We start from the raw sequence: 23889 nt of genomic DNA on the forward strand, positions 1-23889 counted from the left end.
GAAATGAGACGGACTCGGCAGAGAGGTCTGCGCTGTCTGTTATCTGTACAAATACATTCATTATAAGGAATTCTTGCAAATTGGCAATGAGACTCCAGCTCAATCAAACTGCACGACCTTCTCCTCTTCGCATCTTATCGGACTGTACTATTGGAGCAGTTTTCTCCTCCCCTCCTACTTGCTGAATCCAGTAACAGCAGGTCTTTATTACAGTCCCCTGACTGTCACCGGCATTTCAAGAGTATAGTGCAAGGGAGCAATGATCTACCTCCACTGTTGCTGTGGCTTGTGTGCTTACTCCAGAATTCCTTCCAGGAGACAACACATAGGTCACGCAGTATGAGCCGGACGTGCCACCATTTTGTGATCTTTATTGTAACCAGTTGCAATTACCGGTTATTTTCTCCCGACATCGTGGTCCAGGAACTTGATTACATCTGGCAAGTTCTTCTCTTTCAGACACAGAGGGCCTCATCTGCATTATTTTAAAGCATTACAGCACAGTAAGCCTTCCAGCTGCACTGCTGTGCATCATATTAAAAGAGCAGGAATGCACCATATCTACTACATATGGTACATGCCGGTCCTCCCCTTTGCCGTCGCACAAACAGCAGCCGTGCACCAGTGCAGACACCCATGCGTCATTTTGCAAGGGTGCCTGCACTAAGAGGATGCTTGTTTTTGTGTAGGAAGGGACAGCTTCCTGAACAAAAACAATTAAAGGCATTTTTCTCTTTCTATATCACCAGTGCAGGATATTCTTTTTTTCTGTGCTGATGGAAGGGTCCCTAGTTAGTTTATACATTTTCAAGGGCAGGCTCTACCTCCCACTGCCCCCTCTGTACTGCCTGCTCATACCAGCTAGCTTCCTACACCAACCTCTCAGATGGTCCCTCTCTCTCATCTCAGTACTGCTCTCACTTGTAGTCAGAAAGTGAAAGATCTGCACAGCCAGTCTTTCCTTGCTCGCGCCACTCAGTCCAGTGCACAACCTCAGAGCACTGCCATCAGCTGGTGGGTGATTGCCTCTATCAACACCTGCCTTACTTAAAGGTTAATAAGGTTCCTTTACAAAGAGCAACCAGTTCGCCCACACACGTCTTGCTCTAGGGGGGCACTGGATGTCTGAATAGTACAATTTACTATGCCAACTCTAGTTTGTTTTACAGCACAGAAGGTGTTGGATTTTAAATCCAAAACTGTGACCCCTAGAGCAAGTCGCTATTTCATCGAGGAGTAACATCAGGTGCTGTAACAAAGTGGGCATTGCAATGGCACGCAGTGTTCCGGATTCATGGTAAACCATTGTTAGACCTATCAGATGTTTGGGTGGTCCCTCCTTTTATTTATTTAGTCCCCTTTATGCCTCCTACTCCTTGACATTTTTAAGTCCACTGGAATTTTTGGTGCTGTCCTTGGGGTTAGGTGCTACTTTATTCCATCGTTTTTTGAGGCCTAGGTGCTCTGGTAACTACAGAGACAAAATGGTGGCCTGTAACTGCCACATTTTTTACCTCAGGAACCTGAGCCATAGGATTACACTGGGGAGACTCTAGAACCTTCTGGTGAACTGGACCTAGGCTATACAAGGACAGAACTTGGGCGGCCATTTTGTTCAGCAAGGAGTTGGTGGGAGTGCAGGCTGTGGTGTCAAGGGGGGGGTTAGAACATTGAGAGGGTTGACCTCTCTAGAGGGGTGCTTCCTTATTTCTGTCATCTCCCCTTCTAACCATAGATCTGGCCTTACCCTAACTTATCTCCTTTTAAACTCTGGCTGAGTCCTCATCGTATAAGAGGGACTGACCCTTTCACTGGGTGAACACAGGAGACTGCTGGGGTACATGAAGAGCGGACAGATCAGCTCAATTACCCCATCGGGGGAGGAGCTGACTGAGAAATGTGGCAACCCCTGGGGTAAGACTGTGAGAGTCCGACAACCCCCCCCCCCCCCCCCCTCCCGGTTCCTTCACGAACTCACTCCTGCCCTGGCCTGTCCTCTCTCACCTGTGACAGGAAACGCTGCACTGAGGTAGCCCGCCTCTTCCCTCCTTTCGGGGGTGGGTAATGAGAGGATCCGCTTGAGTGGGGAATTGCCTGTCCCACAGCATCGGGACTGGAGGCGCGCGGGCATTGTGGCCTGTCGCTGAGAGGAATCGCCGAGGCATCTGACTGCAGCGCAGACGCGGTGAAGGTCCCGGCGGTGCGGTAGTGACGGAGCAGCATTGAAGCGTCTATCAATGCGCAGGTCTGAAGAGAAACCAGAGAACTGCGCAGAGGCGGCGTGGCAGTGCGGCCGCTGATTCCCCACGCAAGCCCAGTGGAGCACGGCTCTCAAGGAGGCAACGTGTTGGCTTTGAAGTTTGGTCAAGCCAAAACCAAGTCGGCTTCATCGGTCTCAAAAGCGTACACGCCCTGCGCAGGCCCAGAGTGTGAGACCGCCTTGTCTGCGAGGGAGAAGACGCTACAACATAGAGCTGAAGGTGTGGCTCAGTTAATTCCAGCTGTCTGAGTCTGCTGAGACGAAAATAGCCCTAAAGCCACAAGTAACAGGGATCTGGGGGCTGGTGCGGGACATAAACCCAGAGAAGACGATACAGGGCCAAGTGGGCGGTCTGATCCCTGGAACCTTAGTAAAACCTGTTGTGTAGCAAAGGGAGCTCGAGTAACAGGACCACTTAACTGAGAAACGCCTGTCCTAGAACTATTGCTGGCTTTCCTCTAAAGTTAGAACAAAGCTAGAACAATTCATATGACCAGTTCTATTGCATTTTAAGATGAAAATTGATGCCGGATCTTATTTTACCAGGGGGGAATTATACTGACAACTGCTGTGTCATAGCATAACCTAATGATACTAGAAAAGAGATACATGAATGTCTCCAGGCGGTGGTAATTTGCAATCTTGCTTTTAAAGTGAAGTGGAATGTTTAACTTGCTACGGTTTGTTTGAATCACAAAAAGTATTGCCTAAAATTTAAAGCATTAACTGAATTAATTCTCCCCTAGAAAACCTAGTGCTGGTACTAAATGTAATGTATGCTTATTGATGCAGGAAATCAAATGTGGAAGTGTTTAATGTATTTTAACAATTTTTGACTGACATAATAAGATAACTACCCTGGGTGGACTGGTAACCCCAGGTCCAGCAACCATGTTTTCCAGTGTATGACTTTCACCCTGCCCAGGATGATGTGCTCCATGATTAAACCCGTATAATGACCAACTGGCTATGCCAATGTTTGTTTCGAGGCACAACGACTTTGGGGCCTGGAGTTGATACAAATCTCCCCCAGACTGGCCTCGTCAAGGTTAAGCTTGTCTATAGTAATGGGATCCCAGGGGCCTTGGAAGCACTCTATCCTCCTTGCTGGATTTTAAGGCAGCTCCCCCGGAGCTACTGCTTGTGGCACAAGAAAAGCTGCACCCAGGCAAATGTGAGCCCTTGTAGGTTACCTGATATTTGGGAATAAATGTAACCCTTCCATGTATCTGTAACACCCCCTCTTAAGAGATGGCTTAACTGATGGCTAAAGCCACGGAAGCATCGAAGTATTTTTTTATACTGATCTACCTCATTCAGGTTTAATCCCTGAAATGCGTAGCCACGAGTCAACATTTTACAATGCCCATAGCCAACTACCTAATCGTGGCATTTGTATCTAACACAGAAGTAAGATATCTCCCCCCCCCCCCCTAGCTTTCTTGTTACTCATCAGGATGGTGCAATATAAAGTCTTCCTATTGGTGTGTAGATCTTTAAAGAGAATTCAAATTGTCAATACACCATTGTACAGCAGCTGCACTCTTTCAGCCACTGCTACCTTTGTCAGAGTATGGACCCAACACCAGGGACATTGCTATTTTCATTTTGAATAGACCAATTAGTCTGGTTCTACGTGCGACTGAATATATTTATAACACTGTAAATGCCAATTACTACCCCTGTCCTAGTGGTCACTGCCTTGGCAAATGCAGATTTCTGAAAAACCTTCCATTTGTAAAATGCTATAGTGGGAAATTGATTTTTACTAAACGAGGCTCAGGATTACAGCTAATTGCATTTACCTACTTAACTGTTACTTAAAAAACCCCACAAAGCATCAGCCGTGAACACGGCTGTCCAGAGGCAGCTAACACCTAGACATTTAGGCAAAACCTTAAACATGCTGCAGCTGACTGGGAATGCACAGCTTACATGCAATCCACCCCATGTGTTTGAAAAACAAAATCAAACTAGTGGCACACCACGAAGACATACTTGGGGCGAAACTACCTACATTTCATAAACTTGCAGGACTAGGATGGATAAACCCCATTCTTATGCAAATTTAAGCGGAGTTTTAATGCTTTGTATTGTGGAAACTTCAGCCTTTGCTTCCTAGTTAGTCTATAAAAGTACTAATGTTTAAAACAAGAAGTGCGTATAGGAACAAAGCCAAGAAACTTGATTAGGTGATACCGATTCTAGGCAGTACGCAATAGCCTTGATGCTTTCCAGAGGGCAAACCAACTACCATACTGCGACCCCCATCACCCAAATATGGCATATTCAACGTGAATGCAGAAGAGTCAAATGCACAGAACCAATTTCCTATGGATCCATAAGTAAATCACAAGTTTTTGCAACAGGATAGGCTACAGTGAGCAAAACATTAACAAGCAATTCATAAAACAAAATTTGGTCCGTTAAAAAAAAAAAAAAAAATCAGGTGAGGGCCCTGGCCTCATTTGGGCACCTCCAGCTCAAAATCTGGGTATTCTGTCACCTGGCCTCAGGTAGAAGCTATGTAGGAATGACGTGTCATTTGAAGATTGTTGGATTGCTTAATTTCAGGAGTGAGAATGAAATCCCTATTGTCATTCTGACAGAAGGCAGAACCTCTTGTTAGAATCGTGCTACCCGGTTCATCAGAGGGCTATGGCAGGTCCTACATTCGAGGAAGCTTTCACTCCCGACGTGAGAGCATATTCATACATTGACACCCTAAGTAAATACAAATTGAAACAAATAGATGTCTATATCAAAGCACGATATACATTACATCTGCTCCAAAATCAGAAGTGAATACTTTTTCATTTAATCATGCTGTAAGAGCCATCAGGTCCACGGTGCATTTCCTTTGTAACTGAAAGCATTTAGTAGATGTACTCCGGTCTCCTTCCCTTAAGGGAAATGCATTTTTACTTAATATCGTTTTATGTCCTTTGATCAAATACTGTTTTAATTTTCAACATGAAAGCCTTAAACTATGCCAAAAACCACATCACATAATAGTAACAGCAGACTCCTAATCAGCATGTCTCCAACTGATTAACCAACTTCAAACACTGTATTTCGATTTAATAGAACTGATAAAGTTGGCAGTTCAAATATTATAGCAAAGGCAAAAAGTGGTGCCAAACCAACCCCTAACCATGACAGTTATAGTAAAAAAAAATGGAAATACATTTAAAGTCCTTTTTTGCTCAGAGAAATACTTTCCTAAAAGGAGTCATCTATTTGACAGTTTATCAGCAGGTTTTAGATGCTATTCTGTAGTACAGCAACTAGTTACTTTCAGTAAAATAGTAAGCTTCCACAGATTGACAAAATGTACGTCAAGTTTCATGTGGCAATTTTTATTTAACAAAATATTTATGAGGAACTGGATGCTGCAACTGCTGCCCTCTTCGGTTTTGGTGTTGTGCCCTCACGGAATCCATTCCTGTAATCAAAGACAAAGTATCATTCGTGGTTGTTGAAACGCCAGGACACTAGTCTCAACCAAAGGTTATTTTATTTACCAATACATCTTAAGAAACCACTCATAGAAAATTGCACATGCAAACTGCTTATCTCAGAAAATAATTGAAATCACTTGATTTCATATGTTCAGACATTTATTTGAAACATCACTGATAAGCTGTGCAGGTACTCTACCACTACAGAAACCAAAAAGAGCTAACTTAAGCTCTTACATTCAGAAAAATAACTTGCCTATAGGTTACACGTCCCAACAAGCATTTAATTGCTTTTTTACCCCAAAGGCCAGGAAACAGAATCAAGGTAAATGGAAAATTGACAGTATTTTCTGAAAGCAAAGAATGTTTTTTGCTCTCTTGTGCAGAAACCCCCCCCAAAAAAGGGACTATACAATACCTCATGCCAGCCGCCCTGGTAAAAGTCAGGTCACTGAACTTAATTGGGGCTGCAGTTTAAACTAGGCACAGAAACTGGAATGTCATTCTTTGCGTCAGCTATTCTAAACCAGTGCAGAGCAGAAGGAAATATGGCAATATATATATTTTTAACACACTAAGGGTCATTACAGAAAAAAAAATAGCTCTCCACCTTTTGTGCCATGACTCTTTAAATAGGAATTCGATTAGACCAATATGGTTATTCTGCATCAAACTGATTTTTTTTGAGGTGCTTAATTCCAAATTAAAGTTCACATTTATACTTCAGGCCTGGAACCACCGTTCTCTTTCATAACAGAGCAAGGATGATGTGAACTTATATCATAAGGACTAAAGTACTATTTGGAAGTATAATGTAAGGATATTGCAAGTCACCTCAGAGTACCATGACCTCAAAGAAACATTTGGCCCTGTTCCTATAAGGCGATTAACTACTAACTCACAATATTCTTTTAATGTATGATAGGGGGTACATCCCCCATACATAACGAACAAAAAAATAATAATTTTAACTTTACTGTGATTCACTTGTGCCCAGGTTAATTTCTTAGTATGGAGGTTATGCAGGTAACTACGAAGTGCACTTAGATCAGATTACACATGTTGATTAGATATTCTGAGCATTACCTAAACTATTTACCCTATACAATCACCCACCCCACAAGATTGTGGAAACATTGACCAAACAGTTAATCTTTACAGCCAGCAAGTCAAAACAAAGACAGTCACAGAACATACCTGAATCTACGGTAGACCACCTTCAAGTGTCTCATACGGCCGGTACCTGTGGTGTTGCGTCTCTTAGCCTTCACACTCCAGTTATCTATAATAAAAAGTTGCAGTTAGAAGCTATAAATATCTGGATGATACAAACGTTATCAACTGGGTAGCCAACTCCCAGCAGACACATCTGCGAGTGTCCTTCAGTAAAATAGTCCTATTTCCCCGCGGTTTACTTCCTCAAACTACTCCTGCTTGGTGTAATTGTTTATTCAATCGAAGGGGATGAGGGGGGGACAGGCAAACAACTAAGGAAATGGACAGGGCAAGCAAACACATGCAGCCTTACGAGTGCTGTAAAAATGCAACTAAAATAAAGAACCTCCGAAAGCACAAGCAGTAGGCAAACAATGAATACAGAAGCAGTATTTGGGCCATGTCCCTGGGGAGGGACAAACTAAGAGAAAGTGGAGCAATGGGCCGGCCCTAAGCCCACTGTAAGTAAACAAAATGTCTTGTGCGGTCTCAAATGAGGCCTAAAAAGCATATTCAATCAAGATACGAGTTGGAAAACAGTTGACCAAAGGTTAACTGAAAAAAACAAAATTCAACAGGTCTGGGAAAGGTTAGCCCGTTTCTAGCTGCCACACTCCACACAAAGACAAAAAGTTTAAATATTCATCAAGCTAAAAATAGCAGAGCCATCGAATTGATGCCACAGTAAAAGATACAGCCAGAGATGAGTAGATCAGCTTAGCTCAAGGAGAAATACTGGTACCAGTAACCCAGGCTAATGGGGTGTTTGTCCCTCCCCAGGAGTATGGCCCCAAGTACTGCATCCATAGCCAGTGAATTTGTCCACCGCTCGTGCTTTCCAAGGTACTTTCTTTTAACAGCATTTCTACAGCACTATAAGGGAGCATGTATTTGCTTGCCCAGTCCCCTTATTTATTTATTTTGAAAGTTTTATATAGTGCGGAAAAGATACTTGCGGATATCAGAGCGCTTTACAAGAGAAGTACATGGGGGAGCATAGTCAGACAGGTAGATCAATAGGTCACATAGTATAAATGGTACAAATAAGTGGCTACAAAGCCAACCTGTGTATGAAATAGTACAGGTAAAAGGCTACAAAGTCCAACATGTGAATAATCAGGCAATTAATAACAGTAATGAAGGTTGAGTGAGAGTTCAGGCGGGGAGGTGTAGTTGAGTGAGGTGTTGCAAGGGCGACAAGGGGGACATATGGTGCGTCTAAGAGTGGGGATTGGCGCTAGGCTTGTGACGTATTAAGTGAGTGAGTCAACCAGATGGGTAGGGGATAGGTTTGGAGGGGGGAGGGGGAGGGGTGAATGGGGTGTGTGGCGAGTAGTTCCTTGGTGTTGCGTATGTCATCTTTGATCAGAGCGAGGGTGTCCATGGTGTTGCCCATCGTGGGGTAGATGGTGGGGGCGGCCGACCGATGAGACTGGCTGACCAGGGAGTTCGTTTGCAGGTGGGAGAGTGGGCTGGTGTTCGAGGAGGTGTGCGCTGTATTGATGTACGGGAAGGTGATCGGGAGAAGGGATCTTTTGGGCGGGAGGGGTGTGTATGAGGTGGGGAGGGGGGTTGGTGGTGTGAGTGATGGCACAGAAGGTAGGTGGGTGGGTCAGGGTGTGTGCTGGGAGACTGATAGTCGAGATGGGGGTGCAGGAAGGATAGTGGGGGGTGAGAGTAGGATGGGAAATGGGATTGGGAGTAGACACGTTGTGGGGAGGGGGAATTATACCTGTGCATTACGAATGTTCAGAGTAAAGCTAGGAGTGAACTGCAGTAGTAGGCAGACATTCTTTCCTATATGAGGTAGCATTCTGTGCATTGCAAATGTTCCGAATATAGTTAAAAGTAAAATGATACAATAGGCAGGCATTCTATCACAAGAGGTGTAGATACGTAACTGAGCCAAGTGCTCAGTAGTTGTGATTATTCTAGAATGTAAAATTCTTAGCAAGTGTTCAGATAAGGAAGAGAATGACTAATCCAGGAAGTCCGTCCCTGAGCGAGACTAGTCAAACATGTCCGCCAAGTAGGTGGGATAGAGACATCAGTCCTTTGTTGCAGTTTCCCTTTTCCTTCATGCATGCAGGGGAGGTGGAGATATTAGTCCTCTGTCTGTTATTGCTTTCAGCATAGGGGGAGGAATTTCACTTTCTATCAGCGCCAGCAATGCTCCAGCTATCTGGGAGGAATGCTGTGTGGGGGAGTTAAAGTGAGGAGCCTCGTGGACAGAGGTACGGGGGAATTTATTGCTACAGGTTTATGGCCCCTGTCGTCCTCAGTTATTTGCCTGCACCCTAAGCCCTTATATTATTGAACAATTGCTGAAGTACAATATCCTGCATCAAAATCTCTAGCGCCCCACCACTCACTATTAATCTGCATGGCGGGATCAGCAAGTAAAGTTCAGAGGAAAAATGTCACCGAACAGATACAAAGTCTAGGGACTGGCCAGGTTAGGATCTTCAGATTGAGAGAAAATATTTAGCAAAGAATCACAGGAAACACCTGTTAGATGCCAACTAATGAAAGGGCGACTGAACACAAGAGCAGGAACAGAAGTGGGTAGCCTAAAAACGGTTAAACAACGAAACCTGCTTGAGATGGCAGTGGGTAAGAGGAGCACAAGGATGGAGAGAACAGGAGGCACAGATCTAGCTAGGAATCATGTGGCTATTTCTTCCCCTGGTTTTAGACAGTCTCGATGCCTGTTTCTGATCCCAAATATACCATACACAGTGCATCATGATACATACGATTTATAAGGACGTACAGTGACGGTTGCTTCATTTGATGCAGTACTGCAGAGATTTGATATTGGAAGTTTAAGATCTTAGAGAGCAATCTAAACAAAAAACTTTTGTTGATTGGTGACAGGGTCCTCATGAAGGCCTTGAAGAAAGGTGAAGTGGTAGAGTTTCTAGTCATGCCCCTCCCTTGCTCCCTAGCCATATAGGACCCTCCTGACATGTGTAACCTGCGACTAGGTCAGGTTTTTACTTGGGAAATCAAGGTCTTGTTTGGATTGGTAGGTAAGTTTGTAGTTTCCATGATCACAAAATAGAATTTACATTTACCTAATGACTCACCTAATTGTTTAACGGTGCATTCAACTGGTGGTAGTAATGAATGTTAAAAGCATTGTTTAGGCCGGTAGACGCGACAGTATCAAATGCACTTTCTCCACAGCGCTTCATTTGACTTTCTAAACCTCTTGGAGCAAACTGTTCTACTTCGCAATACCTCATCTTGTATTCAGACACTGTTAAGTAAAACTGGTAAATTACTTAAAAGTGGCACTAGTATGATAGCAATCAAACATTACCATGAAACGTCAGATGTATGCGTGGCCTGACATTTAAATATTTGCTGCCTCGCTGAAACCTGGCTAAATAGATTATCAGGTTCTCTTGACGAAGTGGTACCACCAAAGTATTGAGTTCTACGCTATGACAAAGACAAATAAATGGTGGAGTATCCATTATGGTGCATTTGTCCCTAGCGCTTAGAATGGAGATTTTCTAGTTCAGCCGGCGCTTTCTGGACATCAAGACTTAAGTGCGTGACACATTGTTGGTCATCACTACACATTTAGCGACGAGGGAGTCGAACCAGTATTTCTGCCCACCGAATTGGAAGTTTTACATTTTGTCCACTTCAAGTTTTCTGTTAGTTCTGAGGACCATCTCAATGTCGACTTGACTGCTCTAAACTATGAACCGACCAATTTACCAACCACCTCTCAGCTAAAGTGTGCGGGCCTATTAGAATCCTCGCGGGCGAGCACAATTCCCCAGACACGCTGTTTCTTCATTTTATTTATTTTAAAGTTTCATATAGCGCGAACAAGATCTTTGCAGATATCAGAGCGCTTTACAGAGGAGGGGTACGAACATGTGAGTGCATAACCATTGGGGTGGGGGAGGTATATGAGGGAGCATAGACAAACAGATACATCAATAATGATAAAAGTACAAATAAATGGTAGCATAAACAATCACGTAAGTCAATATCACAAGTCGTACAAAAATGCAAAGGATTCAAACAAGTAGTACAGCTCGGTATAGAGTCTTTGAACTTAATCCCCAGTAGTAATTAAAGTGCATTTAGCCTTAAAAAGTATGGTAGAGGAGATGAGCCTGGTTTCAGGAAGGAGTGAGTTCCAAATCCTGGGTGCCATTCCTGAGAAAGAGCGTTTATAGGTTTTTTCCTTGCGGAATCTTCTAGGCTTTAGCAAAAGATTGTTTGTGCCTCTAGTGTTTCTGGAGCCTCCAGAAACTGTTAGCTTCTGGGCGAGGTATCCAGGTGAGATCAGGAGGACAGCATTGTGCGTCAAGCAAGCGATTTTTAGATGTATTCTGGCTTCAAAAGGCAGCCAGTTCAGGGATTTCAAGTCAGGGGAAATGTGTGAGTGTTTTTTGATCCAGTGATGAGTCTCGCTGCGGCGTTTAGAGAAGCTCTTATGGGTGCCGTAGTAGCTAGAGGGAGACCGCAGAGGGCGATGCTGCCGTATTCTATTCGCGGGATGACTAGTGATTGTACCGCAGTTTGGAAGTCTTTGGCTGGAAGGAAGGGTTTAAGTTTCCTTAGGGTATTGATTTGGTAGTTGACTCCCTTAGTTGCTTTGTTGATGTGTTCCTGCATGAGATTGGTGTCAAGTGTTATGCCTAAAGATTTTGCTGAGTCCACGATGGTGGGTTGAACCCACCATCATCATTGTGCCCAGTCCTCCACATGTAATCCTCCTCTGCATGTACAAAGGTCACGTTTATGGGAGGAACATGTCAGCAGCCTTTGTGATTACTTTTCGCTGTTACACATCGCTTTTGGGAATTATATTTTCATACCAGTTTCTGCAGACATTTACGTGATCAATATTTATTCTTAGGTTATGCAACATATTGCAAAAGGCAGCTCCTCCAACTTCTCTGCCCAGTAAGCAGTCTGACATTTTAATATGGTGACCAATTTGTACAGCCACCTCAATTTCTTTAGCATCCTAGGAACCACAAGTTAAATGGAGGCAATGAACGATATTTGAAATTACTTTGTTGATACTGATGCCACTAACTATTCACCTGCAAGCAAACTAGCACAGTTATTATTATTATTATTATTGGGACATTTGTAAAGCGCTGCGATTACGCACACCGGCGTGTCCGCGCGCTGAAAGTGGAAGTAGGCAGATGACAGTGAAAACCAAGCTACAGGGCCATTATTTACTGTAGAGATAAGTTTTTAGTTTCGCCCGGAATCTAGCCTCATCTGGTTCCAGGCGCAGGTTCGTAGGCAATTTGTTCCAGTTTGTTGCCGCCAGGTGTCTAAACGACCTGCCTCCCATGCGGGCTTTCTTAATTCTGGGAGTCCTCAATAGGCCACCCCCTGTTGATCTGAGCGCGCGAGCTGATATGTACGCTTTGATCAAATTCGTCAGAGGGGCAGGTGCTCTGCCATTCAAAATACGGTGACAGGTGCAGAGGGCTTTGTATTCCACTCTTCTCCTCACCGGGAGCCAGTGGAGCTGCTGGAGGGCCGCCTTAGAAGGCGCCCTTTTAGGCAGTCTGAGAATCAGACGCGCTGCCGCATTCTGCAGCACTTGCAACCGGGCCATACTTTTTTCTGGGGCCCCCAGATACAGCAGGTTCCCATAGTCCGCCCTCGCCGTGACCAGGGCATGAACCAGGGTTTGACGTGCTTCGAGCGGGAGTAGGTCCAGGACCTTTCTCAGCTTCTTCAGAATCCCGAAGCAGACTCCCACCACCCGATTGATCTGGGGGCCGAATGTGAGCCCAGCGTCAAACCACACCCCCAAGTTACGCGCTTCTAGGCACGGAGTAGGGGAGGGTCCAAGGCAGGCGGGCCACCACGCCGGCGACCAGGCAGACTGGGCTCTCCCTACCACCAACACCTCTGTCTTGCTACCGTTCAGCTTCAAACAGTTATTGGCCATCCATTCGGCAAGATCTTGCATGCACGAACGGAAGCCATCGGCAGCAAGACAGGGCGCCTGCGACGGAGATCACCAGCTGCGTGTCGTCGGCGTAGGACACCAGTTGGAGGCCATGGCTCTCCACGATCGATGCTACAGGCGCGACGTACAAATTAAAGAGGGTTGGGCTCAATGACGAGCCCTGCGGCACGCCTTGGCCCAGAGGCACCCCCCTTGAGTAGCAGTCTCCCTGCCTGACTTGAAAACTTCTCTCATTGAGGAAGTCTTGGATCCATCTCAGCGCGGTACCAGAGATGCCACCACTGTTCAGACACTGTAGCAGGATGTTATGTGCTACAGTGTCGAACGCCGCGCTGAGGTCCAGCAGGATCAACGCCATAGTTTGGCCTGCATCCACGCCCTCTCTCAGATGTTCCGTCGCCATGAGGAGGGCGGACTCGGTGGAATGTCGTAGCCTGAAGCCAAACTGCGTCGCATGGAGCAGTCCCCTTTCCTCCACATGCTTCATAATTTGGGTATTAACCACCTTTTCCGCCACTTTTGACAGAAAAGGCAGGAGGGAGATGGGCCTCAGATTTTCTAATACCTCGAAGCCTAGGTGGGATTTCTTCCTGAGCGGGAGCACCACCGCCTGTTTCCATCCGACCGGCAGCTTCCCCGATCCAAAAGACACATCGAGGACGTGCCTTATATAAGGCTCCAGGACCTCCAAACTGTCTGCCAGGCGTTTTGGCGACACCGGGTCCCACGGGGATCCTGATTTAACAGATCGGCACACCGCTAATAGTTCCTCCGGTGGAGGGGTGTAATAGTGTGATATATGCCCTGCCGTCTCTGTGTCCCCCACTGCTTCCTCTAGGTCCAGTCCCGTGGGCCGAGTAGGGAAGGTCGAATAAATCTTCTCTACTTTGGCGGAGAAGTAATCTGCAATCCGGTCACAGGACTCCGTAGAGCAGCTCTCCGGCTCTGTAGGTGCATTTACCGACGTCAGGGATTTGTAAATGCCAAAGAGTTCCTTAGCGGAGTTCTCTGCCCCCTGAATTTGTTCAGCAAAGTAGGCTGCCTTAGACTTTATCAGCCTATGGTGAATACGCCTTTTGTCCAGGAATACTTCCCTGGCCTTGCTGTCGTAGGACACCCTCCAGACTTTTTCTGCCCGCCTACAGTCTGCCTTTGTCAATCGCAGCTCAGCACTGAACCAAGGTGCTGAGCGCTCTTTCCGAGCACTTGTAGTCGAACGGCAGAGTGGGGCTGTCTGATCAAGCGCAGCCAAAATACGCTGATTCAGGTTACGGGTAGCGGATTCTATGTCCTCACCTCCCGGCAAACCATCCCTAGTTAGAGCTTGGTTAAAATCTTCCACCGAAAATTTAGCCCACTTCCTTCTAAGAAAGTTAGAGGGTATCTGGCTAGTTTTGTGGGCATTTCTGCTCTGTATTGTGAATGTAACCAGGAAGTGGTCGGTCCAGGGAAAAGGTTCAACACCTGACACCTCCACACCTTCCCAATTGGCATAGACCGGGTCCAGGAGGTGACCCAGTCGATGCGTAGGGGCCTCAAGTTTCAGATCCAGTTGCAGGGCGAGCATGTCCCGACCAAAATCCTCAACCCCTGTGGCCTCAGGGCAGTTGAGGTGCAGGTTAAGATCACCTAATAGGAGAAATTTGTCCCTGCGCAGGGTCTCCTCCATGAGGCTTTCTAACAAGCTCTCCCTAAACTTAGTACAGGCCCCTGGGGGTCGATATACCAAACATCCATTTAACGTCTTAGCTCCATTAATTTTAATCGAGAAGAGGCCCGCCTCACTCTCCGCGATCGGCGTGCGTTCCAAGCCGCAGGCCAAAGTGTCCCTAAAAATGATCGCAATCCCCCCTCCCACCCCCTCTGGCCTATCCTGCCTAACCCAGGAATAATTCTCTGGTGTGGCTTCAATGATGTCGGAGTCAGAGAACTGATCAAGCCACGTTTCCGTTAAAAACAGTATGTCGAGTTTTTTGTCAGTAATCAGCTCGAGCACGTCAAGCCTATGTTTACGAAGCGACCAGACGTTCAGGAGACCGCAGGCCAGTGCCTGTTCCGTGGACTCCTGAGACAGCGTGGTCATACGAAAGCCGCAGTGAGGACAAGTCCTGTCGCTACTCAACATACTGTGCATACATAAGGTAGCAGTACGGGGGCGAAAACTAAGGAGTTGTTCCCTAGTCCAGGAGATCTTTTGACCAGGGGTTGTCGCCCTAGCCCGCAGTCGGCCGCGGACGGGCGCAGACGGGCTCGACTTTGGCGCGCCTTCGACGCGCCCGCTGCGCTCGTCCGCTGCGCTCCCTTATTGACATCCGCCTTTTATGCCCCAGCGCGAGTGCGTGAAGAAAACTAGACCGCTAACCGGTCTCCCCCGCAAACCGGAAGTGGCAGTCTCGACCTTCCACGCCCTCCGCGCAACGGTGCTAGTCACCGCGTCAGACCAGGGCGGGAAGGAGGGAAGAGAACAGCCCCGGCGTCCGCTCAGGCTTATACAAGTAGTCTTTGCCTTGCTGCTCAGGAAGTTTGACAATTTACTAGTAGCTCCTCGGGGAGAGTAAGGTAATGTCAATTGAAATCAATACTAAGCCACTGAGAGATTAAGCAGACAATATTCTGAGGAACTCTGAGTGTCATCATTTTTCTCTCAACGCAAACAATGTGCTGAGGAAGGCATTATAGAATATGTGTCGGTGCCAATGGTGCTTGCATAAACCTGGAGCAAATTACATACAAGAAAGGTTTCTACAGAAGCACTGAAATGTCAGTGAATATGTAGTCTACAACTGGTTGCGATACAGGCAATGCATCCATTTGTTTTGTAAACGCATAGCAAAAGTAAGGAAAAAAGTCCACTCATGCTTATTACAGATGAGGATCTGAAAATCTCAGTAACAATCCTGCTTGCCTAGATACTGGGAAATGGATGTTATGCTAGACAATCCGGCAATTCCAAATAAAATTTAGAAGCAACAAAAATCCAGTGTGAATCGGTATTGGTGAACTGGCAAAGACTGCATGCGTACTGAAAAACTAAGCAATGTAGTGGACGATTGAACTCAACTCAGTTTGTCAAGGGGCCTTTGGTTGGAGCCATTATTGGAAATGTGCCATTACAAGTAATGGCAGATTAAGCATCTCCTATAACATCAATAGATTTGATGTTCATTTGATAAATGGACAAATGACTTGGCAGTTTTACTGACAGATGTCAAACCAAGACTGAGCAAGAGGATGGACATGCTGGGACATTTTACTACTAATATGGAATGTCCGAAGATCCACAGTATCTACGGCGTATGCATCGGTGTAGGATAAAAAAAAATCACTGGCTGGCAACAGTTAGCTAAAACGGGCTTCTATCTTAACCTGGTTAAACGTAAGTGAATATGCCAGCGTGTTTCGGGAACAAGTGAATTTAGTCAAAGGTTATGGGCATGATGTCAAAAATGCAACCTGTAATTAATAAAGTTAGCCTAAAAGCTGAGATGGCCCCTTCCCTACGTTCTTTTAAAGCAGGCAGTAAGCTATCACTGTAGATACCAGTCTAACTGTTGGGTGCTGTTCTTAAACAGTGGGTAGCTGGGAAAGAACACTGGTATTCACCTACAGAAGTTTGATACAATCGGAGACGCATTACAGCACTATAGAGATTAAGACTTTAGCGTGCATATGGTCTGTACAGAACTTCAGAATGTACAACTAGGGTTGTGAATTAGAATTCTAAACTTAGCAACCCTTTAGTTCACATTCTAGGAGGAAGCATAACCAGTAATTTGTCTACCAGACAAGTTAAACTTGTATCAGAACTAGAGTATAATTTAAAAAACCACCAGAAAGCATTTGGACCCAACATCTCACCTTTACATTTCAAGCAATTACCGATCCCTGCCAAGAGAGCACGCAAGTAGAGTTTCAATATTACTATTATACTTTCTTCAATATGGCTACTTGGTGTTTGTAGTCCTTTCTTAGTGTTTCTATCTTTTAACCTAAGAGTGTTCTATCTGGTATGTGAGGATTCCAGCCTTGGCAGTTGATTGTCTGGTCAGCTGTGAGGTTTTACTGCTCTGCTGTCTTATCTTCTATATATCTTAATAAATCTATCTTGATAACCTGGATGTGTCCTGCTACCTAATCTACTAACATTTTGGCGACATTCTGCGCGGACCAGAGAACAAGACCAAGAAGGACAGCGCAGCACAAGCAAGACCTCACAACCAATAACCCGCCTAACTGCGGCTAGTAACAAGAAGAAAAGCAAGTAAATACCCACGTAACGCAAGTAAGTTTGATGAAATTAGCCGCAAACTAGAAGGAAGAATCAACAAAACAAGTTGGAAGACAAATCAGACGCAAGTTAATCCTGTGAAACGCGTGAAAAGAATCAAAACAACTGAGTAACAGAGATTTAAATAAGACATCGTCCCACTGCAGTAAGAAGCTTGAGGTGATGGTAACTCATCTCAAAGAAATCCTTCTTTTAGTAAAGAAACTGTTAACTCTTAAACCCAACACAAGTATACCCCAGCTGCTGCCAAAAATTAAGTTAACGTGAGTAAAGGAGGAAAACCAAATCAACCGACTAGATATTAGTCACAGGCTTACCAACGTTGGGCTACTGTGACTCAAAACTATTTGCCAAGTATTAATCACAGATGCTGTTGAAGACACTCCACTCTTACAGGTCAGAAAAACTGTTTCCTATCGTTTATAGGGCATCTATAACTGAAAATGATTTCGCTTAAAGCAAGTGTATGATTGAGGTATTCAAAAAAGCATTACGCTAATTGGTATTTGCATCCCTGACAAACTCGGACCGTGACAAGCTGGAATGTGAGGGGAACCCATTTTTTAAGCAGCTGTGGAGTGACTGACTAAAAGAAGCGATGTGCGTCTAGGATCTTCACTTCACCGTTGGTGAATAGAGGGATTCTTCCTCTGCCCTGCCGTCATCTGACGTCTTAGAATTTCCGACTATCAGCGGAGGAGCAGCACGCTCCTTGTTCACATAGAGTGCTCCGTGTCTTAACCTCTGACCCGAGAAGGAGTTTGTGAGCATCACTGCGCAATGTCGAGCAGACATCTTGTCACTGGGTTCCCAAGGTCACCGGAGCACAATGCCACCGAGACTAAGGACGCCAATAAGTTCTATCCAGCAGCTGCCATTACCTGTTATGTGAGAAAATTAACCTGCAAGTAATTTCTGTGTGACTCCCGTGTGTTTTTCATTAATAATGTGCTCCAAAGGAATTCCACTTGTTAGTGTCCGAAGGAAAGAGCGAGGAAATAGTGTTTTCTGTCACGGTTGAGCCAAAGCCGAGCCTTATTGAGTTTATGCCACATTTAAAAGACTTACAGCGTTAAATATGTTACAATACTGCCATCTTGTGGAACTGTAAAAAAACACGTCCAGGAGCTCGTTGAATCTAAAATTTACTGTCACGTATTTGGAATTAATTGTGGAGGAATCGTCCATTGGCAGTAGTCATGTCACTCAACATCATTTCCACGAGTATTTACTTTATGACGTAGTGTACATGCGAATGAGGCATTAAACTGAGTACAGCAATAGTTTTTAATTGAATTAACCAACTGCATTACTCTCAAGCACAGTGACTGCGATGTAATAACTAGTGGAGTGCAAGACTGGCAATTAGTATTGAAATATTGACTGGAGTACATTACTATGGAAAATATTACAAATACAAGGACAGCGTCTAGAACCATGACAGGGAGAAGTTAAAAAGCAATGAGGCAGATCCCCCAAAAGTATGAGCGTTTTAAGTCATGCCACCATTCAGAAAGACTATGTATTTAGTGAAAATAAATGTTAATGGACATTTTGGAAAGTGACTAGTAGTATTGAAATATTGACCTGGTGGAAACTATAACAAGTGTAACGTGAATTTAATTAGTACCAGGATATATAACATTGTGTTAGTACCAGGACCTAGGAAAAAATGTCAGCACTGGAAGGGGGCAAAGGCCCCAGAAGCAGAAACAGTGGACATTGGACATCCCAGGACCGGAAGGGGATAAAAGCTCCCAGAATCGGGAGAGGATTAAGGTGGTTCCAAAAGAAGACAAAGGTCCCAGGACAAAAGAGTAAACAAAGGTTCAAACCTATCTAGAAAACAGACAACGTATGTCCCAGAATTACTACCGGGAGTGGACAAAGTGTCACAGGAGCGGGAGAGTTCACGACCGAGATTCGTGACGGGCAACCGTTCCAGTACCACAGTAAAAATCGTTACATGGTGGTTCTTTGAACCGGGATACATCGTCCACGACTTGAGCCAGGTTTGTACCCCACATTACGGACACAGTTGCCCACAAAAGAATTTTTTTAAGGTAACTTTGAGGGCCGAACCACAACCAGAAGTCCTTAACCAGAGGAAATAAACCAGAACCTAGACACCTGGTCCGGAATTTTATTTTGGACCGTTAGACTGCAAGAGAACTGGCTCTAAATTTATCTTCGGGAACATTCTTCCAGAAATTTGTGTCTTGGAGGCACCTGTTGTACTGTTCTACCTTTAATGAGCAGGAAACTGCGGTGGACAAAGACTGATTGGATGAAGTAAACTGTCTCTTCCCGTTTTTGATGGCCACAATGATGGATTGTAGAGTAGACTTTTTTGTTTCTTTGTCAATCTAAGGGGAGAAGGTGGTCATCATGATCATGTTGATTCTTGTTATGATACTGTCCCTTTGCCTTCATGATCTGTAAGTCTAAGGTTGCTGACCTATGTGTTATGTTTTCTTCTCGTTTTCTATGCTTTAACTCTTACTATGTGTTTGAGTCTTTTATTTGTGTTTTATCTGTAAAGGGAGAAGATGGTTTGTATATTTATACTATCTTCAATATGGCTACTTGTTTGTTGTCTTTTCTTAGTGTTTCTATCGTCCAACCCAAGAGTGTTCTATCTGGTATGTGATGATTCCAGCCTTGGCAGTTGATGGTCTGGTCAGCTCTGAGGTTTTACTGCTCTGCTGTCTTGTATATCTTAATAAATCTATCTTAATAACCTAAGACGTGTCTTGCTGCCTACCTAATCTACTTACAACAATTACCCACCACTCCCCCAACCCAAATCAATGCAGTCCCCAAGCTAACAGCAGTGGTGTTCATATGGTTGGCTGCTTGCAAAAGTCCAAGCAATAAAGATTCAATTGACAGTACAAAGAAACTTCACCGCCTCTAGTTTTTTTAGAGGGACACAAACTGCATCATGCTCAAGTAGTACTGGGAAAAAGTCCTGGCTACCCTTAAAAAAAGGCAACCAACTTATTTGCCTGCAACATTCAACTAGAATACTTCACCTCATCTGGCTAGACTACCCCCTCTAAGCGTAGTTTGTTCATTACCCACCTTTAGCTCCCATACGCCACTCTGAATTGACAGGCAAGACATTCCTACTACACAAAACTCTGAATAAATTAATTGCAGTCACTTTGAAAGCTGATGCTTAGGTTAAGAAAATGTAGCTACATCACTCAAAGTCTCACACATATGCAGTGGTTGGACCAGATCATTTTCAAGCAAAGTGCTTGTTTGGCGCACAACATAAAGCCATTTAATACTCCACATACAAAATAAAGCATATTAACATAGTCACTGTGTCATCAAAACATTTGTTACTCTAGTTGTGCCATCATTTAACAGCCTGTCTATACACTGACCATGTTGCTCCACTGCCACTAAAGCCTCCTTGAAACCACCACTCAAATAATCCTTTCTAGTGTTTCTACAATTTCTCAAACTGAAGTTCCAAAGGGCAGCAATAAGAGTCTATGAGTCACAAGTCAAACATGCTGAAAGAACTGGGAATAATCACGCCTAGAAGAATTGGTGCTTCCAAGATATGAAACCATCACACAACTTCGACCTATTGCTTTTTAACTAGGTTGGACAATGACCCTTTACAGCTCTCTGCCTCATTTTTGTGCTATAGAAATAGAGCAAATAGAATAGATAGAATGCAGAACGCGTTCACCTTCAGTACATAGATATGGGCCTAAATCCAATTTTTTTGCTCACCATGCCATTCCAGTTTGGACCCAGCCATATGCAAATCCATCTTAACCCTGCACCCAATGGGAAAAGTCCAGCCCGAACTGCCAGGCCAGGTTCTCATTGGACGCAGGCTCAAGACTCATTTGCATATGGCTGGGTCCAAACTGGTGTGGTGTGGTGATAAAAAAAAAGATTAAACCCAGATCCCTGTGATGGGAGTTAATGTTTGCATCGTCCAGCATCCAGTCCATCAATGGTTTCTTTTGAAATAATACATGCATGCCAGGAGACTGGGAAGCAATCCAAACTTGGTTCCTCTACCCAACAACTCTGGAAAGGCCTGGACACAAGAATGGAATTGGATAACTGCCTCACAGCTGTACTGAAAAACAAATCATTATCAGGACCGCCTCAATGCTGCTCCAATTCAGGAAAGCGTTGGAGACTCAGCTATTTAAAGAACACTTCACAATGCACAACTGTTTACAACTCAGTTTCCTCTTCCATTACTCGCCAACGTTAAGTTTCCCTGCGACCATGAACACTCCACGGTTTTTTGGCAAAGTTAGCGCTATAGAAATACTATGCATACTTTGGTATAGCATCACATCGACATAAGAACCACAAGATCGAATAGTCTTTCGGACTGTTTTCCAAGACTTAAACAGCCCACAATTATAATTTAGTAGATTACGTCAAATCTTACTTGACCCACCATTACAGCGCTGATATAAGATCTGCCAGGTACACTATCGGGGAAGATCTGACTCGGTGCGCCTTTGATGTCCTGACTCAGTGCGCCTTTGGTGTCCCAAATCATGATTTTCTTTTAAACATTAAAAGGCCCCCCCACATCAGAATGTAAGCAAAAGCAAGAAGTTGTCTGCATATCGAGTTTTTTTTGATTTGTTGTCGGTCTGTATTTTCCTGTACAGTCTTTTAGTAACCACTACACCGCTTTAATGTATAGCGCCCTCAAGGTACTAAAATGTTAAAAAGATCACGAACAGCCAAAACCAAATAATTGCAATTTCTTTCACTGCTACACAATGTTAGAGATGTTGCTCAAGAGTTCTGTTAGGACCAACACGCACGCTGCTACTATTAAACCGACATTTATATAGTCCTTATCGGTGATTTACTTACACTTTCTCTTGCGCTTGGCGGGATATCCGCACTTGCCACAGGTGCATTTCTGAAGATGGTACGCCTTTGAACCACAACGACGGCACAGTGTGTGCGTCTTGTTTCGGCGTTTGCCAAACGATGACGTTCCCTTCGTCTATAATAAAAGAGGGGTAAAAAAATAAGCAAAAAAGTAAAATAGTCAAGCAAAATGAATAGAGTAGCGATACAACTAAGGCGCTTACTTATCTCAGTAAAGAAGCTGAAATCACTTCGTATCATATGTTCAGACATTTAAAAAAAACATCATTGATAAATCAGGCGCCAAAGTTGCTCAAAAACAATAACGGAATAATAGTTGAAAAATGACCGTTCATAATGAGAAATTCCCAAAGTAAGTTTTAAGTCAATGCAAACTTCATGAAAACAAACAGTAGTGCAATTTAAGTAGAATGTTCCCTCAAGGTAAAGATGCGCGTCCACCACGATTTTAATACGAGCCCAAAATGACTTAACTCTCGAAACAGATTGAAGTGCACGGTGTGATAATACGGTCATGCATGTAATTACTAATGGAAACCTGCACTCTCTTACCAAGCCATCAAGATCAGCGGAATATCTTAACAAATCTACGGTGCAAATACGCTCCCACAAACGAGTAAGGGCACTGCCTGGTCATACAACCTCTCTCCACTGGCCCCGGAAGGGCGGTGAAAAATACAGGGATAACTACAATAACCCAAAGCGGCAAAAGAGAAAATGTATCTAGGTAACAGACAGGCAGCGGTTAAACTATACTGGCGGCCGAAGAACTGAAACCCCAACTTTCTTCCTTGCACGCAGATACAAGAGCCGACCTAGTACGTGGTCAGCGGTGCCTCCGCCTGGCTCTCTCAATCGTGCATGAAGAACGCGGGGCCCACTAAATGACACCTCTCCTAAGAAGCCCCAGTCTTTCCTGGACAAGAAAGCGTACTGCCGCGTTTACAGAAAGCTCCGACGCACGGATGACTTTAGATGAAATTCGGCTGCTATACTAAACACTCACCATCTTGCCAGAATGGCCGATACGATAGAGACCGGAAGCTTGTAATCACTTCCTCTATATTTGCCTTCAGCACTTCCGGTGCACCTACTGAATTCGTCCTCCGGAAACAAAAGAGTTGGGGACGTCTATCAAAGGACATTTTCTTGGAATGCCAGAATGTAAACTCACTGGTTTATTACCTTCTCGTATTCTAGCGATTTTTTTTAAATTCCAAATGTGTAATTTAAAGATAGAGCTAAAACTACAGAGTAAATATTTTTGGTAACATAACGCAGTTCACCTTTTACGACTGACGATTCCTACCCAATATGGCCACTTGATTTCAATTTCGCTACAGTTAGATGTAAAACACTAGACCGCATGAAGTACGAATCAAAACACTAGACCGCCTGTCAAAAACCTAATTTGCTTCAACAAAAATCTAATTTGCTTCAACGCATGATTCTTTCAACTGTTAAAAACGTTTACTGTGCTGCCAGCCTTGCAAAATAATCGAAACTTTTTATAGCATCGTGAACAAGGCTTTACGACCACAGCTGCCGATTTTGGAACAGCGGAACATGCTTTCATTCTCGGCGTATGCTCAAATAGTGTTGTTCTGCCTAAATTGCTTAATCTCCCCGTGCTCTTAAAAAACAAAACAAAAAAACAAGCACTGGCAAATACATAGGTGTCACGTATGTGAGACCCTTTGGCAAGAAATGCCAATGTGTTTAGCCATGTTCATAGCTGCCAAGGTTTCAGATAGCTTATGTGTGACATTTCATAACTTCACTCTAATTATGAGTGACA

At 44.4% G+C, this 23889-nt stretch overlaps 1 protein-coding gene and 2 non-coding genes across 3 annotated transcripts; all 3 read right to left on the reverse strand.

The window, feature by feature from the left end:
* Nucleotides 1–5598: 5598 nt before the first annotated feature.
* Nucleotides 5599–23235, reverse strand: RPL37 (ribosomal protein L37). Its single transcript, XM_086960579.1, has 4 exons — nucleotides 23098–23235; nucleotides 22071–22206; nucleotides 6919–7003; nucleotides 5599–5705 (listed from the first exon to the last, which is right to left on the reverse strand). Exons 1-4 carry the CDS (start codon nucleotides 23098–23100, stop codon nucleotides 5636–5638), a joined length of 294 nt encoding a protein of 97 aa, XP_086816705.1. The 5' UTR covers nucleotides 23101–23235; the 3' UTR covers nucleotides 5599–5635.
* Nucleotides 5830–5905, reverse strand: LOC147726454 (small nucleolar RNA SNORD72). The gene has a single exon (XR_015309633.1). It is a non-coding gene; the product is annotated as a small nucleolar RNA SNORD72 (small nucleolar RNA).
* LOC147726455 (small nucleolar RNA SNORD72) lies at nucleotides 22292–22368 on the reverse strand. The gene has a single exon (XR_015309634.1). It is a non-coding gene; the product is annotated as a small nucleolar RNA SNORD72 (small nucleolar RNA).
* Nucleotides 23236–23889: the final 654 nt, after the last annotated feature.

The sequence above is a fragment of the Lissotriton vulgaris genome, chromosome 3_1 (genome assembly GCF_964263255.1).
Source record: "Lissotriton vulgaris chromosome 3_1, aLisVul1.2, whole genome shotgun sequence".
Classification (NCBI taxonomy): Eukaryota; Metazoa; Chordata; class Amphibia; order Caudata; family Salamandridae; genus Lissotriton; species Lissotriton vulgaris.